Raw genomic sequence first — 19,559 nt, forward strand, 5'->3', positions numbered from 1 at the left:
ACGACGTTGTTAAACTGCTGTTCCCAAGGACGGCAGTGAAAAGCGGGAAATTAAATTTAAAAAAAAAATACATTATTTCTGTGTTTTTATAGAGAATGAAGCCTCTATTTGAATATGTGACAATAGGTGTAACCGTACCCCGTAATATAACCATTGTAAATACTGTCGGGCCACCATGTTTCTACAGCACCGCGGGGAGGGAGAGGGGGGCCACGGGCTGATCTGGAGCCAGCATATGGCGTAACAGCCTTTTCATTCAAAACGCGTGACCCTGGAGTAAAACTGAAAAACGTTTCTCGCCGTTGTGTTGTCCTCGATGGGGGAGAGGAGAGAGCATCTCCAGACGGACTACCTGGATGCGGTGCCTGTGCCCAGATACGTAGGCAGTGACTCCATACTCGTGTTGCAGCGCACGTCCTGTGGCTGTCGCTCCGGTGTAAGGATGGATACATCGCCGAGAAAACGAATACGCGATCATATGTCTGTGCTGTAAGCGCGCTTTAAAAAACAGACATTTAAGAAAACGTATTTTATTTAATTGTTTGTCAACTGGCCGCTTTTTTTTGGATGATCTGTCGTTTTTTTTCCACCCGGAGCCGCGGTGCGTTCACTTACTATCGTATTGCTTTAAAATCAAGATGGGCTGTATCAAATGATGTTGATGATGGACGCACGATTGATTAGAGATGGTAGGTTATATTTTCTCATCGTATTGATTGATCAAAGACATGCAACTTAAAATCTAGATGCATTCGGAATCCATTGATACACATATTTCCACTGTTTAAGCAGACGCTGTGTGTGTGTGTGCGTGTGTGTGTGCGTGTGCGTGTGTGTGTGTGTGTGTGTGTGTGCGTGTGTGTGCGTGTGTGTCTTGGAAGGAGGTGGAGGGGATGGGATGGGTGGTGTAAGGTATAATTGGCCAAATGCAGAGGTGCATGGTTAATAGCCCGCTGTAGTGTGTGTCTCACATGTACCCTTGTGTATCACAGCTCATTAAGAAATGTACCTATTTGCTGTCCATGGTAAAATAACTGTGAATGGCTCCCTTTCAGCAATCATGAGTGTGTTAAATGTGTTGATCATGAATGAATCAAATGTAATCCACTTGCATAATATATAGCTAATATATCATTTGTATCCTTTTGTAGCACTCCCCCAAAGGTGGCAGCAATGGCGCAAGCAGCAGCAGCTTCTGTGATCATCATGTACTTTTTCCGCAAAGAGGAACAATGCTGACATTGATGACTGTGGGATCCTTATAAATTGTTAATAATACAATGAACACCTCTGTTACACCATCAGACCTGGTGGATGTGCCAAGACAGCAGAACTTCAATGGCACTCTGGGCACACACACCCCATCCAGTTGGGCTGTGATCCACACTGCTACCTTGACCTTTTGCTCTCTCCTCCTCATCTTCATTTTCTGCCTCGGCTCTTATGGCAACCTTGTAGTGTTCCTTTCCTTTTTTGACCCGGTGTTTCGCAAGTTCCGCACCAACTTTGACTTCATGATCCTCAACTTGTCCTTCTGCGACTTGTTCATTTGTTGCGTGACTGCTCCCATGTTTGCGCTGGTGCTCTTCCTGGACGCAGGTGGAGGGGACGGCGTGTCGAAGAGCTTCTGTTTCGCCTTCCACTTGACCAGCTCGGGCTTCATCATCATGTCCCTGGAGACGGTCGCTGTCATCGCTTTGCATCGACTGCGCATGGTTTTGGGGCAGCAGCCCAACCGCACCGCCTCCTTCCCCTGCACGCTGGCCCTCACTGCCCTGCTGTGGACGTCGAGCTTCACCATGGCTGCCCTCCTCACCATGCGAGCGTATCCACGTAGAGATGGGCCCTGCTTGCCCCACTTTGGCCTTGGAGGTGGACAGGCCAGGGTAGTGTTGTACGTCTACCTGGCGGATTTTGCCTTTTGTGTGGCTGTGGTGTCGGTGTCCTATCTGATGATTGCTCAGACGCTGAGGAAGAACGCACAAGTGAGGAAATGTCCCGTCATCACCGTAGATGCCACATGCCCTCCACCCCCACCGCCTCTCATTGCAGCCGGCTTTGAGAGCATGCAGTGTGCTGTCCAAGACCCGTCTCTGTACCGTAACCAGACTTACCACAAAGTGCAGAAGGTTCAGACACACTCTTATGTCAACAAGACCAGCCAGCCTCTGGTTCCAGGGGCCGCTCAAGGGGCCACCTGTTGTCAGCTGGTGTCTACAGTCAACTTGGCCACAGCCAAAGACTCTAAGGCAGTTGTCACCTGTGTGGTCATAGTGTTCTCTGTGCTGCTTTGCTGCTTGCCAATGGGAGTTTCACTGGCACAGGATGTTTTGTCACCAGAGAGCAGCTTTGCACATTACCAGTTTGAACTGTGCGGCTTTGTGCTCATTTTTCTCAAGTCCGGCATCAATCCCTTTGTGTACTCGCGCAACAGTGCAGGCCTCCGCCGTCGTGTACTCTGGTGTATTCAGTGGGCGGCACTGGGCTTTCTCTGTTGCAAGCAAAAGACTCGGTTGCATGCGATGGGGAAGGGCAGCCTGGAAGTCAATCGCAATAAATCCTCCCATCATGAGACCAACTCGGCCTATGTACTGTCACCCAAGCCGCAGAGGAGGCTGGTTGACCAGGCTTGCGGCCCCAGTCACTCCAGGGATTGTGCCGGTAGTCCAAGGGCCACAGGTGGGCGCAAGCCTCGGCCCCCGAGTACCTCTACACCTATCAACACCCGCATTGAGCCCTACTATAGTATATACAACAGCAGCCCCTCTGCAGGACCCAGCTCCCCGACCAGCCTGCAGCCCGTCAGCTCTCAGACGTTTGCCTTTGCCAAGTCGTACGTAGCCATGCACTACCACACTCACCAAGACGCACTGCAAGACTTTGAAAGCACCTCGGTGCACCAGATTCCCATTCCCTCAGTCTAATAGAAGATTAGAAAAGGTGTGTACAATCTCTCCATGGCTTTAAATCAAATGTGAATCAAAAGAGGAACACAAAAACAGCCCATTTTATGTATTTGGAATCTGTATTCAGTTTTTGTTCTCTTCTACAATGGAAACACAAGTTTAGTTTTCTTGATTTGAAAAAAATTAAAGATCCAGTATTATAAGCCTTGCCGTGAAAGTAAAAAACAAGCAATAGATTTGTTATGAAAGTGTCTTATCCAAAAGTCCTTTACTCTTATTGACTTATTTTTCCTTTACAGATGCATTTTCACATTGATCTGCTCCTGCCCCACGCATGTGCCATACTCTGTAGGTTTTCATTGCAGCCAAAGACTGCAGTTGCAAGATCACTGCTGTTTCCTCTGTGGCTCAAGTTGCTGAGCTCTGATATACGCTGCTGAAGTGTCGGGCTGCTGTGAATCCCTGCACAGGCCCACACGTGGCTGTCGATGGGCATGTGGTTGCTGTTTGATGAACTTTTGCTTCTTAAGAGAACTGTATTTGTGAACCTCATACACTTTTCAACACAATAAATGTTTGGCAAGAACAGTGGATCTCAGTTTTCAGTTGTTTATTTTTTTTTTATCTCGAGCCTAAATAATTAATTAGTTGATTCACAGAAATTGACTTTATTTTGATAATTAATTTTGTTTTTGCTGGTTCCAGTTTTTCAAATGTGCGCATCTTTGATTAGCTGTCGATCGGACAAAAGCATTTTGAAGACATGACTTTTGGCTCTTCTAAATATAATGAGCATTTTCCCACATTTCCTGATATTGTTTGAGAGAAAACAAATGTAGAAAGTAATGCAGATTATCCAATAATACAAATGATTGTTACGTGCAGCCCTGGTGGCTAAATCCATTTCTGTAAAGCTGGTTGATTGGCAGTATATTGGGCCTCATGTCTGCTGGGGTTGAGGACTTGTCATTGTTCTCATGTGATTAACATAAAAGCAACATATTTGGGTTATCTTCTACATAAGGATGATAACCCAGAGCAACACAATTATTTGAATTGATGTTTTGTCTCACAGCTGATGCTGCATTATCTTCTAATATATTCATGTCCATTATTTTTTAAAAATAACAGATTAGGAATACAAATTGCTGCAGTGGCTACTGTTCTACACCTCAGTGTAAAATGTACCTTAAATTGTGAGTTATTTACACGTCCAGTGGAAAAAAATGGCATATGCTCAGCATCAACACCCCCTGGTGGCCATAACTGTCCATGGCAACTTACTACAATATATTCCCATGGAAAATCCAAATACTTGGTTCTTTCCAGAAGGGAAGTTAGTTATTTTTCACATGCTTCTAAGGGTTAATTCAAATTCCATATATAGAAAATTTGGTCACCTAATAAATAAGAAAAACACCAAATGAAAATCGTACTTTTGAAGATGCAATGACAACTAATCAGACAACCATACACATAATAAGAAGACATATAAACCCATAATGTCCTGATATCTCTCCGTTAAGTCAAATGTTGTTTTTCCTCCTGTTCGGTAATGAAAGACTATAATTGAGATTCCATAATGTTGTTTTATTCTTGTATGCTTGTATCCCTCTGATACAGCATTGATCGGGATTCCAGTGTCCATCGACATAAAACCAGACATTAAACTTAAAGGAAATTTTAATCAACCATTCATTTTTTGTTGCTACTCCAAAGCATTGACTAATTCATAAGTTACACTCACTCATCCTGTAAATAAACAAAACACACATTCTCACTGCGGCAAAAAAAAAAACACACTTTGTTTCTCCCCTATCTACAAGTACAAAGTGCCAGTCAAGCAGCTAATTATTTCATATCAAAAACAAACCTGAAAGAAAATAAAACCATGAATAATGTGATTCCCCTGATGTTAACAAATCCCTTGATTCATAATTCATTTGTTTGCAACTAATCAACAGAAAGTGAAGCATCGATATGGAGTACAGGCAGTAAACCCACTGCCTTGTGGAGTGAGGCGTCTGCACCAATTCACTGTGTCATCACAAAGTCTGAGCCGGCCTGCTGGATGTAGCATTGCCTATTGCAAATATCAGGACATGGTCTGAGGCTGTGCTCCTACAGGTTAAGTGAAGTCCAGCCTCAAGGTGAACTTTGATTTGAGCTTTCAGCGCAGTGTCATGGGCATCTTTCTTCCTCCACCAAACATGCTTTTGCTTTATGATAAATGTCCTCTCTTCAAGTGCATCTCTCCTCTCCTTGTGATTCATGTCCTGTTGCCGTCATGATCTTTGTGAATTTAGCTGGAGATTGATAGAAGTCCTTGTTCATCGGCAGTGTCAAGAATCCGGCATATGACCGGGGACTCAACCTAGGGGAGGGGAAGAAAACAGATGTCAATCATCTCGAATCATCTTGCTGACCTCCTATCTGCACACACCCAGTATGTTCGATATTAGTACTGGAGAGTGTCAATGGCTGATATAATAGTTCGAAGCAGAAAAAAGACGGTTAATAGGTCGATACCCTATCAAGAGCTGATAGTGTTGTCGAGAGATATCTTTTGTGGTTTGTAAACTTGCTGTAAAATCAGCTGATTCTAAGTTTTAGCCCTCATTTTCTAATTTTTACCAGAATAATTGAAGTTGAATGTTTTTTTGTTTTTTTTTTAATGGGGAGAAGCAGAATAACTCAAACAATCAAAATAAATCAAATGTAAAAACACAAGATCTCTTCTGCAGTGACTGTGGCTGGTTACGAGAGAACTTACCCCAAGGATGTACTGACAGGTCTGAGGCTCCAGCATATAGACAGTGACAGCATGGGGAGACTCAGACTCCTTACATCTGACAGAGAGAAGAGAAACAAGATAAGTGACTCAACTGGGAAGCATCGGGGATTGTCTTACTCATGTGTTGACCCACGGCAGTGACACTGAGCCGGCGCTTCGGTTCCTCGCCCGCCCACGACTGTTCACTCACTTGAGCTTGACAAGGACCTGTCTGGGCTTCCCTGTCAGATCACACACATCCCCGTGACCATAAAAGTGAGAAACCAACCTGTCATGAAGAAGAAGAATTGATATGTGAAATCAACTACAACCATAGTTTACTTTGCATCCAGGTTAGGCTTCAAAGTGTGAATGGCCTACTTGACTTTCTGCACGCCATCGTCTTTGAGCTGGTAGGATCGGGCGACGTTCTTCTTGGCCCACTCGCTGTGCTCCATGGCGTTCCAGTTCCCGACCACCACAGTGTTCTTTCCCTGCTCTTTATCCTGGTGCACAGAGGATCATGTTAAATCACTGTACCAAACAATCTCACATCCTGAACTAAAATAAAACCTATTAACTAACTTTCACAGTGTTGAAGTCAAGTTGAATTATTACTCCCGTCAATTAGCAGGAAATTAATCACCACCTATTTTAAGAACTTGTAGCGTAGGAGTTAGCCGGGGCTAGTCAGGAAAAAACCCTAACTGTTAAGGTAGCTTCACAAAAATTGACAGATTAGAAGTTACTCTACAAAAGTTCTCTGCTGCCTGGAGCCCGAAGCCTACTCGTAACAGTGTAAGAGAGGTCCTGCGCTACAAACTGATCAGTTTTCAAGCAGATATGGCAAAAGTTACCTAATTCTAATTCATCAATTGTGAGAATTTGCTACATGTCTTTGGGTTATGTAATAATCTGCATAGGTTTGGGTTTTTTGTTCAACGAAATAAGTATTTTGCAGACAGCCCCTTGCTCTTTGGGAAACCTTTTTTATTTTATAGACCAAATAATTAATATGCTGACAATTAATGAAAATATGTTTTAGTTGCAGACGACAGCAATACAAAATGCAACATATTAAATTGATACTATAAGTAGATTTGCTTCCACACAGACACACCAGCAAGTAGAAACCTTTACCTCATGGTACTGATGAACATGCTTGCCGTAACAGAATTCATATTTCCACCATCCCACGCCCTGTAACACACATTAAGAGGGCTATACGTCACCGGGTTGTATATTAAAACTCTCTTCAGGGCATACTGATGGAACATGCCTCACCCCATGCAGACAGTACGAGCCACTAAGGAACTCCTTGATCAGCTGATCGTCCGTCAAACGAGAGATGTGAGTGGTGCCGACGGTGACCTGAGATTGCCCTCCAACCGTCATGGGTTTGTGAGTGGAGGTGAAAGCCTCCTCTCTTACCGGTGGCTTCTCTTCCTGTAACACGTCAAAGACATACATGAGCCAGGCGTCGTCGGCACGCGCACTCCCCTCCTACTCTTGTCCTTTAATGTCTCACCTCTCTGGTCCCAGAAGTGGCGCTAAAAGGCGGTTTAAGCTGCTCCTCTTGCTCCTTATCCAGCTGGCTGAGCCGCAGAGGCCGCAAAGGAGAATCTGCCAGAGCCTGGCAGAAGATGGCGTTCACCGGGGAGGACTTGAACCTGCAAGGAATCATTGTTGAGTTCAGAAGCTGTTTGATAAGGAAAATGCATTTCAGTAGAACCCTGACAAACAGGTTAAACACACACACTTCTGCTACGAAAGCGTATTCCTTTGAGGACAATATTTACATTTTTCGACAGATCTACCTGTATTTTGGGTGTGCGCAGAGCAGCGGTGTCAACACCACCACCTCATATTCACAGGTCGTGATCTCAGCGATGGACAAGATTTCATGCTTGGCCTCTGGATGACAGACGTACAGCACCGACGTCGAGCGAGCCTCGTTCAGTTTCAGCCCACAAGGGGTCCCGTTTCCCATCTCCAACGAGAAGAAGGGAGTCAGCTGACCTTCTATGTTCTTAGTGGGCACCTGGACACCAGTGGACAGAGTGAAGGAAACAGTAAAAGATACAAAATGTGAGTATTGAGAGCCAGGCAAAGGCAACCAGGCAAATATGGTTGTTTCATTAATATACCTACTTCCATTTCAGCTGCTGATTTGACATTGTCTGCCTCTTCAACAGTATCTGAAAAAAATGACAATTCAGCTTTAGCACAATGAGAAAGCCTAAATAACACTTTAAACATTTTAAAATAAAAATACCATTAAATTGCATTTACAGATGAACTCACCTGTTTCGGCTGACTGGCTTTTCTGTGCCATATTCCCCAGGAAGTACTCTTGAACACTAATCTTCTGGGGAAACACGCATGATTACCTTCAGTACATGGTGCACTATGTGCTGGCTACTCATTCATGCCATCTGAAAAATATTTTACCCCCACAAGCACTGACCTGGCCCGTCTCCTTCTCTTCATGGTACTGTCTTATATGCTTTCCATGGCATACTTCATATGTCCAGTATGACTCGATCTGAAAACGTTGCCAAACAGAGAACATGTTTAGTTATTTCCGTTGACAAAACGCCCTTAGGAAAAGCAGACAAACAATGGCGTCACATGTTTCTTTATGCTCTGATCATGCTCTATCTGAGCAGTTTTAGTCTCATGAGATTAAAACATAAGTTCAGCGTGAGAAGTCTCACTCTGTAGGAGCAGCTGCTTCGTTTGAATAGCGGCTCCAGCAGTTCACCCGGACTGGGCCCGGCGTAGTCCTTATCGTCATCCTGGGTCAACAAAAGACAACCAACAAATGGCGTTCGTGGTTAGGGAGATAAGGCAGGCATGGGAGCCAGTGTACACAAGAGTACTAATAAACAAAACGACATCTGTTCAATGTGGAATTTTGCTGCATGAAATGCAAACTTTTTTCAGTCTCAGTTTCACCTTTTTTTTCAGTCTCAGTTTCACCTGCTTACCCTCATTGCCTCCCTCAAAATGAAACACTTAGATAATATAGTGTTTAAAGCCTGTCAGATCTGATAAGAGTTATTGCTGTTGCCGCAGTGTTTTTATTTACAGTTTAACATTTAACATTGTCATGCTATAACCCTTTCTGCAAAGAAAACATAGATATGAACGATGGTCAAAGATGACACAAACTGCTGCTAATTTAATGAAAGATATGGTCTAGTCTTTACAACTAAGAGTAGAGAAATTCAAATTCACCGCTTAACTTTTTAATTTTTTTTTAAAATGCTTACCTCATCTCCAGATGTCAGGGAGGGCAGGAGGCATTTGTACTTCTCCTTTTCTGTTGTAGTCATGATAACAAAATCATCTTCCCTGTAAAGTCCCCCTGTAGCTGGCTGAAATCCACAGACAGACATGTATACAAAGTAACGTGCAGTATGCAATACTGAGGTTAACTGAACACATTGCACGCTCACATAATCATAATAACGGAGGAGACTTACCAACGAGAATTCAGCGCCTGGCCAGGTGATTTTGAAAGGGATTTCGTCCGTAAAAGAGGGATATCCTCCTCTGTTTGCGGAGACTCCGCAGCAGACCTCCAGCCACCCCCCGAGAAGCACCACCAGCAGCCCGACCATTGTGCCTCCTGTCCGGCTGCTGACCCGCTGCAGCCCGGTCCTCGTGCAGACGGCGGCTCGTGGGATGAATTAAACCATTCTAGAAAGTCCGAGGAAGTCAGGGGTTTGACAGTCGTCAACACGGCACACAATACCGGAAGTGAACTGTTTCCTTGCCACGTCGTGTTCCGCCTGTGCGCTGCGCTGAAAATACCAGCAGCGCCCTCTGGTGGCGAAGTGTGCGCATTACATTTGAGTTTTTAGCGTTTGAAGAAAGACGCGATGCATGAAAGATAACCTGGAATTATGAGTATTTTAAAACAGTTAAGACAATATAATTACCATATGCAAGACATCATAATTATAGTATTGTCGTGCAAGCACATATCAGGGGACTATTACAGGAAATACAAATAATTATCAATGAATAAATAAATCTGGGTCGATGGGAGTATGTTAACACCCGTAGTTGATACTTATTGTACATTTATCCTGTTCTCATAGGTTCTGAAAAATCAGATTCCTCTACCTATCAGAACAGGATAAATGTTCAGGAAGCCCTAAAGGTGAAGAGAAGAACCACAGCAGAGGTCTTAAAGAACGGAAAGTTCCTAAAGATATGAAATAAATACATAAATAAAATAAAATCAGCTATGCATCATCTGTTGAATTGTGCTGAAGGACAGCCTCATCGAGTAGCAGGGGGAAAGTCTGGAAAAAGATACATTTCAATCCCTTCACATCAACACACAGAAACTTCCAAACCGCAGGAGAAATTGAAGAAGTGGGCCTCTGACCTCAACGAGCAACGAACAAAAAACTGTTCACTCCAGAAGAACTAAGAGGCTTCTGTCTCCCAGCAGTTGAAGGAAACGGAAGAATTGAACCATGTGACTCATGTGAACCAACTACTTGCCTCTGACAACAAAAGGCTGCAAAGTGAACTTGCGGTTGCACTAAATGAGAGCAAAAGCAGCTTCACGACGACTAAGAACCTTACAGCAGACATGGGGAGGCATTTGAGAAGGAAAAGGCTCCATCCTTGAGAGTTTTCGAATAGATATAGTTCCAAGAAAAGGAACTCTCTGAGAGGACTCTGGCTTTGGAAAAGAGCCTGATCGGCAGAACATTTTTAAGGTCTTCCCTCGGAAGTGAGCAGAAGCACTTTGATCAGATGATCTTGGAACAGCAGGCTTTAGTGAAATGTCTAGAAATCCTCTGTAACCAGCTGAGAGATGCATCTGCAGGCTCAAAGAGTCTGATGCACAACATACAGACTTTAAGGGTGGAGAATGCAGACATCAGGGTTAAATTCCACATCATATAGACCGATTATGACAGAGTCAGATCTAAACTCCGCTCTCTGCCTTTAAAACAGGACACGACAAGAGTCCCAGAGTGGCAGCAGGGAGACGATCTGATCACATCTGCTCTCTATAAAGAAAAGGCTGGTGTGAGAAGCAGCGCGTCGAGGAAGCTTTGACCTGGCAGGTTGAAACCCTGAAGGAGAAGCAGACACTGTCCGTGGCTCTACAGCCTGTAACCATCTCTCCAGTCTTTACAACCGCTGGCAGAGTCAAACGTTCAGCTGAGAAACATCAGGGACACTGAGCTAAGGCTCAGCCAGCAGAGAAATGCACTGCATGAGAGCACAAAGGCTCTGCACCACCTGCAACGGGAATACACAGATCTAGGGAGGAGACACAGAGACATTAATTCTGACTATGTGAGCTGCTGAAAACTCATAGCGTCCTCCAAATGAAATATGAGAGGCTGTGCTACGTGCAAGGAAAGCCCGATCACAATTCGGCCCACCTCAGTTCACAGTCCAGCTGTAATCTTTCTCCATCAAACGTGATGTCTTTTGTTTTTTTTGTCATCTGAGAATAGGGACTAAGGACAGAATGTGTTTTATGATTGTAAATAGTTGATTTGTTGTACTGTATATGTAAAAACTACCAATGAAGGAACACATATATGAATGAATGAATAAATGATCAAATGAATGAATGAATGAATATATACTTTATTAATTTTATTTAAAAAGTTGGGTTCAAAGGCATAAATCAAAGGCATTATTATTAAACCTATTCTCATGTGGGGCAATGCCTTATGGGTTAGGGTTAGGAAAGTATTGTCCGTCCTTCAAGTAGGATTCAAAGAGAGAGAAAGAGAGAGAGAGAGAGAGAGAGAGAGAGAGAGAGAGAGAGAGAGAGAGAGAGAGAGAGAGAGAGAGAGAGAGAGAGAGAGAGAGAGAGAGAGAGAGAGAAACCAGTGGTGACATGTACATCCACACAATCGGAGGATGTTCTCGTTCCAGTTTCTATATTATGGTGGGGAAAAAAACTGAAAGCATAAAAGAAAAAGAACATCAAAATCAGTCTCAATGTCTATGTTTTTATACGAGGACAGACAGTAAACGGAAGCCCGTTCCTTTATGGCAATAACCTTTCAAAAAACAAAAAATTTAAATAAATAAAAATAGTCTACCACCAGTTACACCAAGCAATAGAAGCCATCAGACAGACAGAAATTAAGATATGCATTCTCATTAACAAATGACAGCTAAAAAATATTCTAATTTCTGTATTTTAAAGCTAAAAATCTTTTTTGGGATCTGTGAAATAGATGTAGGATGTGAGCTTGGTATACAAAAAGATACATATCTTGTACTGGGGATCCTGGCATCAGAAACTATACTAATACTATTATTTAGATAATGTCATTATATTTCACTAATAAACCCCCCTTAAGCCACAGTGTTCCTTTAATGAAGAAAAGAGGGATTCTGTAGCTCATAAATACTGTTGAAAATGTCAGCTGATTAGGCCTGATGCCTTATGTACTTTACATATTTACAAATCAATGGCTGAACAGAGACGTCGGAAAATTATCCTTAGTTACTATTTCATTTCCTGGCTTTGTATTAACACTATACTAAAGTCCTGCCACCCAGAGGTTAAGGCTAATTATTCTCATTTATTTCTGTCACAGAACCACACATATTCCTTTGTCTACTTCCAATTGACATCTGAAATGAACAGCTTGTCTGGACTGCTGTCTAACTGACACCCCCTGTTGGCCATAACCTTTATTAACCAGTCAAATTCTAGTCCTTCCACCTCAGGTCATCAACGGGGCTAGTCTGACCTCCTGCCATATAGCTCGACGCCATTACACACACTGTACCTGTGTTTAGGTATTTCTTGGATACTGAGAACAAATACAAAGTTGGTTCATTAAAATGCACATTATGTCCGTCATCTGTCTTTTAATCTAACTAAACTCTATGAAGTAAAACTAAGTGTTGTTGGAAACGTGGTAAATCATGCAGCAAACATATGTTGTCTTTGTACAGATTTGTCACATGTTCACAAACAAATAACTGGTGTTTATCCAGCTAAATCCCTCACTACATCACAGCCATCAATGAAAAAATAAATGTATAAAATACATTTCGTTGTGAGACCGCTTCGAGCTGGATTCAAACCGAGTCAAGCAAAAATAATCCATGGTATGTAAATGAGTCTTTGCATAAGTAGCCACTTGAACTCTCACGCATTGCTTCAGTACTGTGGTGTGGGGGAAACTTACTTGTATTATACTCTTCCTATGGCTCGGTTTGAGCAAGTATTGTATTTTGAGAGTATTGTCTGAATGCCCCTGTTTAAAAGTCATAATGCCTCATAGAGGGCTGTAAAGTGGTCCACTTGGCTGTTGCCTCGAGAGAAAAAAACAATTTGGGTTGGACGTGTAACTTGACAAAACACAAGTAGAATTAATAAGTTACATTAAATATATCCAGCAAAAGGAAGCCATGGGAGAGATTTATATTTGATATTGAACAAGCTATTCTTGCATTTTCTCTTAATTATAAAAATAAAATAAAAGGAGGGTTTTCCGCATAGTTTTCTTTTTGTTTTTTGGGGTTTAAAACAAAAAACTAATATATATATATATATATATATATATATATATATATATATATATATATATATATATATATATATATATATATATATATATATATATAATATTACAAATAAATAACGTATTATTCAATGATACACTGTATCCCTAACCTGCCAAGCCCTTCTCTAGCCCGCCAGAGGAATGTCAATAATGTAAATATTTCAGAGGTCTTTGAAAGGAACATTTACAACTCTTAGAAAATAGAGTAGAGTTTAGAGTGAAACTCAAGAGGCTGTGTTGGGTTAAGCCATGTCTGGCTAAACCCAACACAGCCTCTTGTGCTGAGAATAGTACTTATAAAGCTGTTATTGAATGCAGAACACATCTCGCCTGAAGCAGTTGGCTCCTTTTGAGTTGAAATGCTTGGGAGAGGTTTCCAGATCATGTGTGCACACAAAACAAGAGCAGATTGCCTCATCTCTGCCTCCCAGTGGGTGAGTTTGGAAGTTGTATTGTGTCAGTGTGTGTGCCGAAAACATAGAGCTGATGTTTTAGAGCTGATGTTTTATTGTGTCTCACAGTTGTTAATATTGTAAGGATTTCATGCAGAACTGAAAATGAAAAGCAGTATGAAAATACAACGTATAATAGATCCTGTTGAAGAGCTGATTTACGGAGCATTACCTGGATATCATGTTGTGAATCATGACGAGAGCAGCTTCGTGCAAATGTGTAGTGTCCTTACTCTTTTATCCTGTGACTCTGTTGATTCAGCAGTGCTGTGTGTTGAATGCCAATAAATTATTTTCCGCCACCGCAACAGTTCACATGGAAACAGCTCTCAGTTAACAGGGAATTTAAAGCATGGACCTTGAAAATATGCGCTGTGGCATTTCACTGTCAGGGGAAAAGGTGGAGAGAGCCTTGGACCGATGAAGCTTAAACCTGAGATAGGCATTTTTCCACCTGTTGGTGGAGCTGTTGATGTGAGAATGTGCAGCACATGCAGCGAGAGACAGAAGAGAGCTTTTTTCCAGAGATTTGGAGACAACGAGTGAGAGGATTAGGGCGAGAAAGGGATATGGAGGAACAGGGAAGGATACAAGCGAGAGAACATCCCACAAGATCATCCATCCTCTACAACCCCGCCTCTCTGCTCATACACAGTTTCTACTCACACTCGTCTCTCATGTGTACACACAACATGGATGTGAATTCAAGTGTGCTCTATATGTGGACATATATGTACTCTATGTGTGTTATAGTAGATGGATTGATAGCGCAATGGATTTATTGAATTTCTATGATAACTGTTATTTTGTCATTGAATTGTGATGTCTTGACATTTTCTTCATGTCTGTTCTTGTTTCCTCTTTATCTGATGGTCAACACAGGTGGGAGTGATGGGATGTCTGTTGAATTCTACAAATATCATATATTTTCTATCGAGGAAACAAGTTTTAGATACACTTACTAGGTTATTCTGGAGTTTTCAACAACATCTCACAGTCTTCGCAGATGGAGTTTAGCTTGCTTAATTGTCAGGGCATAATAATGAACAAACTACATCTTCAGAGGAACACAAAGAAATGTTGCTGAAAGCTCTAGAATAAGCTTAAGAATTGACCATGCTTTGATCATTTCTTGTTCATTTGATCATTTCTTCTAGTTCATCATTTCTGATTATCAGCCTACACCGAGTGGAAACAGCTATCGTGGCATTGTTAAGGAGTAAGTTGATGTTTTTACACTTCAGTTGTTGGATTAACGAGATGCAACATTGATTAACAAGCTGAGTAGCCTGATCGAGCTAGCCTTGCTCTTTACAATAAACCATAAATAACATTGTTATCACACAGACACAAGAGTGGCCAAACTGATGAAATGATTGTCGGCAGCAATTCCATCATTGGTTTACACAGTAGCGTAGCTGAAAGAAACTGTTAGTGGCCAACACATCACGTCTCCAGTGAACAGTGCTCCAAATGATGAGTTGCCCCATTTAGCATCCATGCTCACCTACTCGGATAAATGGGAAGGCGGTGCCATGCCAAACAGAATCGGCACGGCGAAACTCGGTCCAAAGCCTGCACAGATTTTGGTGGGATAACCTGTTACTTCCTTTTTTGGAGATGACTGGGTTCCAGTTAAAATAGTAAATCCCACTGACAAGCTTCTCACCATTAAAACACATGCAAAGGTTGCAGATGTGTCTTTCTGTGCAGGACTGACGTGAACCAGATCGCATCTAATTGCACCAAGATCGGAAGAGGAGATATCTTGCACCCTCACTCATGGGCCTGCGGGATGTGGACCTCTTATATTGTGAACTTCTCGAGTGAAAGGATAAGCTGCTGTGGCCCATTGAGCGGTGTTAGTCCACTTTTTCGAGGCACAAAATGGACTGTGGTGGGGTGACAGATTTTGTCCACAAAATCCGCTTACGACAAGCTTTGGTCATCTTTGAATGAAATGGGGGAATTGGGGATAATTTGTAAATCTCATAGCGAGAATTCATCTCCCTTGTCCTGGTGGCAAGCCGACTGGTGATCTTTGCATCTGCAATGACTTCAGGTGGTCAAGCAGATTGATTCACTACCAAGGAGTGAACTGGTTAAACTGCAACATCCGGATGATGTCTTAGGCTGTTATTGACCACAATGAGTTTGTCTCTAGCTTGAAACATAACTTGTTTGAAGCTGCACGCATCGCCCACATGAACAGTCAGACAGAACAGACTCGTCAGGCGGAGAACTACAACCGCAAGGAAAAAGGATCACCCCTCGCTGTTGCTGACAGAGTCTTGCTTGCAAATCATGGAGAGAGAGGCAAGAGAAAAATTGCAGACAAAGTGGAGTCCACAGTTTTTGAAGAGGCACCTGTGAGGCTTGGAATCAATGTGTAAAGCATCAGAGGTCCTGCGACATCAAGGGAAACAGTTGTTCATATAAAAACCTCCTATTCCCGTGAGTTTTCACCCTCTGGGTGGTGACCATGCCTTGTAGACGAGCTCTACAGTTGATAGAAGTAGACAATGGGACCCAGTGGTTCCTGTTGCTGTGAAGGGACAGTGTGTCAAAGACAATTGACTGGCTCCTACAAATGGATGACACAAGTGACGGGGACACTACAGCCAGCCAACCCGATAGTATTCCTGTTGTGGCCGTGAGCGCCCTATCCTCAGAGACTGCAGTGACTGTGGTCCCACATGCTGTGTGAGTTTTTGAATACCTCAGATCCTTCAGTATAAGGTGCATAGTTGTCTTCCCCTAAGTGCCCTGCTGTCGCAGGATGCAGGCTCCCAGCCCTCAGCAGAGGAATCTCTGTATATCCCCTCCCTAACCAGGTAACTGACACACAGTTCGGTGCACTCATACAGGGCCACGTAGTTTACGCACAGCCATCTCCACTTTGCACCAGGACAGCTTGACCCGTTAGAGTTGTTTTACACCGTCATCTATGTCATAGTGCAGTGATGACAAAATGAGAGGTGTACATGGCATCTTTTGTGTCTATGTTGGTAAGGGGATTGGCCAAACCCGTGCTGATTTAATTCCAAGCAAAAAGTTTCAAACTGACTTAAACTGGTTTTGCTCTTCTGACAATGCAACTGGAGTTTTGTAAATTGTTTCTTTTCTATTCATCAGCAGACTAAACTGAGCTGCTGATGTTGCTGCAAGTTGTCTTGAAGAGCAGAGTTATTCTCCAGCCAACACAAAGCCACAATACAACAACAGCCTTTCAAAAATTGAGGGATTAAATTAGATGCTGTGTTTCATAATATGGAACATTGTGTAAGGACGGCTCTCACTCTGCCCTCACACACTGTCGAGAAAACCAGCTCTGTTTCCTGTGTCACTTACCTGGTCATCCAAGACTTAACTGCCCAGAGTGAAGACGTCCTCCTCTCTGCGGTCGGCAGGGAAACTAAAGGACAGCGAAGATCAAGTGAGTGAGCCTCCCATCTTGGGTTTGACAGACATTGATAATTATGAAAACATCGTCTCACACCTACATTAGCATGGCGCCATCACAAAAAACACTGATTGTACTCAACTCTCAAAGACAACGACAGCGTCTTCTACACAGATGTGACTACTAACGGCGGGCATATTCTCGTAACATTAGACAGTTGAGCTATTGCATGCACTATAAGTGAGACAGCTGCCAAAAAACCTTCACAGTCCCTAACATTGAAAATAAGTCAAGTGAGGGCTTTGTCATTGTTGACTGTGGGGGTCGCCTTGTATGACCTCAGTGCATCAGTTTATGGCTATAAGGGGAGAATTCCTGTTCTAGTTGAGATCCTCTCAACAAACTCTCAAAGATGTCATATATAATTAATAGGATACAAATAAGAAAACAAATTAATAGATAAGAAGTCATTTTGTTGTCTGTTTTTATGAATCAAATACCCCAACAAAAAAAATAATTGAGTGTTCGGAGATTTCAAAAGATTTGCTAGTTGAGACTGAACCACCCGAGATGGGTCAAATCTTCTCTGGTGTCTCTTCCTCTGTGGCTGTTCACAGACTGGAACTTACCTGAACCCACTTTTAAATTAGTATTTTCATTTATTTCACTGCCATCGATGAGGTGAACTTGATTTGCATAGAAGCCTTCCACACACCCTTACCTTATGCATAATTGATACAACTGTCATCTCCCCAACCATAATAACATCATTCCAAGGGGAGCAGAGTGAAATTAATGTTGGCATTTGAATATCTCGAGGGAGATGAAGATATCTCCTGAGCTGTCACCTAAAAATACATATATGTATTTCTGAGTAAGTACATCACAAGTGTGTCAGCCGTCAGATCAATAATGCCACTGGTGTATTTTCATAATGACATTCAATATTGATTTAAGTGAATAATTTGTACATGCTGTATTTCTTTTGTAATTTGTACACCTTAGGTTTCCCATACTTTCTTCCATAACATTTCCTTTTTGACTCAAAGTCCATACAGCATGTCTAATCAATTAAGGTTCATCGTAGTGTTAACAATAACTCTGCACACTTGTCAAACCTATTAGCATAATATTACCCCCCTTTTCTACAACCATGTTTTGTTGACGTGATGGAAACACCAAAAGGTCCCAATTGATTTTGCCGTTTTGAATAATCTTCAACAAACTGGCGAGTGTGTTTACCAGCTTCAGGCCTGAAGAGTCAGAACATGCGCTTTGCTTCCTCACATTTCAAAGCACATTTGAGAAAACTCTCTTAATCCTGCTCATGTTCACAGTTGTCACTCATGCGCCTGTTGTCTTTTAGTCAAAATAAAACAACACTGTGTTATTGGCTAAACAGATCTTGTGAGAAGCTTCTAGATTAATAAATGATGCCAGGAAGCAAAACAAGTCGGTGAAACATGAGAGAAATGTAGTTAACCATGCCAGTGGATCAGAGTGCTGCTCTCCACATCCCTGCAGAGATGTTAATGAGAGAGTATTTTCATTTCGATGGATCTGGATGGGCTCCAGATATTCCCAGAGTTAGTCCCGCTATACTTCCTTTGGCTTAGCTTCTATATTTCTATAGTATCAAAGAGGGGTCAGTGGAGACACAAGATGCCGGAGTCCCTGAATGCATCATAATGGTACAGAGCCCACAATTACATTCATACAGTATTAACCAAAGGCAAAAGTTTACAAGAATACAAGTTTGACTTTATGGATCTGATCATTTGTGGTTATGGTCTGTTTTTTTCTTCTTCCCAGAAAGCTCTCAGCTCTGAAAAACCTCCAGTTACAGTTTCCTCATAACTAAAGCATCCCATCTGACCATGACCATTCTGAAAGATGACCATGGATGTTTATGTAAATGTTTTTGCATTGTCTGAGACTTTGAGCCGTTTCACAGAGTCTTTAAGACGCTATACGCTCGGATACAAAATTGAATCCCCAAAAGTACGTTTTGTCTATGAACAAGAACAGTAAGTGGGTTAACTACTTGAAAATGCATCCTAAGCAGTGTGCACAAGCTAGGAGAGCTTACAGAGTGAGGGAGACTTGGAGATTGAAAGTCATTTTGTGGTTCTTCACAGTTTGAAAGTAAATGGCACAAATATTTCAAAGTAAACAGAGGTCTAGATGGACTGGGCAAAGAAAGGAAACTTCCCGCTTAAGGTGTGTCCAGGACCACAATTTGCCATGATGACAACAATAGCTACTAGCCATTCGCTGTCATGGCTGGTACCAGATACATTCCTTGCTAAACAGTTATTTCTCTTGGCCATGAGAAGTACGTATTGCATTTGCTGAGTTATTTATAACCGACTGGCTACTCCGGTGTTATTGATGCAAAGAAACACAACAATCCATCATCATTTGAATGCCGTCACATGATTTCTTTGG

The 19,559-nt window shown here is 42.4% G+C and overlaps 2 protein-coding genes across 4 annotated transcripts; one reads left to right on the top strand and one right to left on the bottom strand.

Annotated features, from left to right (window-relative positions):
• Positions 1–200: 200 nt before the first annotated feature.
• On the top strand, positions 201–3,494 carry gpr75 (G protein-coupled receptor 75). Of its 2 annotated transcripts, XM_068567212.1 has the most exons (3): positions 201–689; positions 1,152–2,940; positions 3,206–3,494. In XM_068567212.1, exon 2 carries the CDS (start codon positions 1,281–1,283, stop codon positions 2,922–2,924), a length of 1,644 nt encoding a protein of 547 aa, XP_068423313.1. In that variant the 5' UTR covers positions 201–689; positions 1,152–1,280; the 3' UTR covers positions 2,925–2,940; positions 3,206–3,494. The 2 variants fall into 2 exon arrangements, with proteins under 2 accessions (XP_068423313.1, XP_068423312.1); XM_068567211.1 differs by having other exon boundaries at positions 1,152–3,494.
• Positions 3,495–4,475: 981 nt separating this feature from the next.
• erlec1 (endoplasmic reticulum lectin 1) lies at positions 4,476–9,436 on the bottom strand. Of its 2 annotated transcripts, none has more exons than XM_068567214.1 (14): positions 9,168–9,436; positions 8,955–9,059; positions 8,397–8,477; positions 8,147–8,224; positions 7,984–8,044; positions 7,831–7,877; positions 7,497–7,720; positions 7,208–7,349; positions 6,964–7,125; positions 6,820–6,879; positions 6,061–6,185; positions 5,891–5,968; positions 5,680–5,755; positions 4,476–5,280 (listed from the first exon to the last, which is right to left on the bottom strand). In XM_068567214.1, the coding sequence occupies exons 1-14, from the start codon at positions 9,303–9,305 to the stop codon at positions 5,209–5,211; spliced, it is 1,449 nt and encodes a 482-aa protein (XP_068423315.1). In that variant the 5' UTR covers positions 9,306–9,436; the 3' UTR covers positions 4,476–5,208. The 2 variants fall into 2 exon arrangements, with proteins under 2 accessions (XP_068423315.1, XP_068423314.1); XM_068567213.1 differs by having other exon boundaries at positions 7,984–8,047.
• Positions 9,437–19,559: the final 10,123 nt, after the last annotated feature.

The sequence above is a fragment of the Clinocottus analis genome, unplaced genomic scaffold (assembly GCF_023055335.1).
Source record: "Clinocottus analis isolate CAN_PGR_092001 unplaced genomic scaffold, fCliAna1.0.p SCAF_8, whole genome shotgun sequence".
NCBI classification, from domain to species: Eukaryota; Metazoa; Chordata; class Actinopteri; order Perciformes; family Cottidae; genus Clinocottus; species Clinocottus analis.

Excerpts from the sequence above, each read along its gene's own strand:
- erlec1 (XM_068567213.1), bottom strand. The coding sequence starts at position 9,305 with ATGGTCGGGCTGCTGGTGGTGCTTCTCGGGGGGTGGCTGGAGGTCTGC. Across the intron at positions 7,878-7,983 it reads AAGCCAGTCAGCCGAAACAG|ATACTGTTGAAGAGGCAGAC; the intron begins GTGAGTTCATCT and ends CATTTTTTTCAG. Across the intron at positions 6,186-6,819 it reads ATGTTCATCAGTACCATGAG|GATAAAGAGCAGGGAAAGAA; the intron begins GTAAAGGTTTCT and ends TCTGTGCACCAG.
- gpr75 (XM_068567211.1), top strand. The coding sequence starts at position 1,281 with ATGAACACCTCTGTTACACCATCAGACCTGGTGGATGTGCCAAGACAG.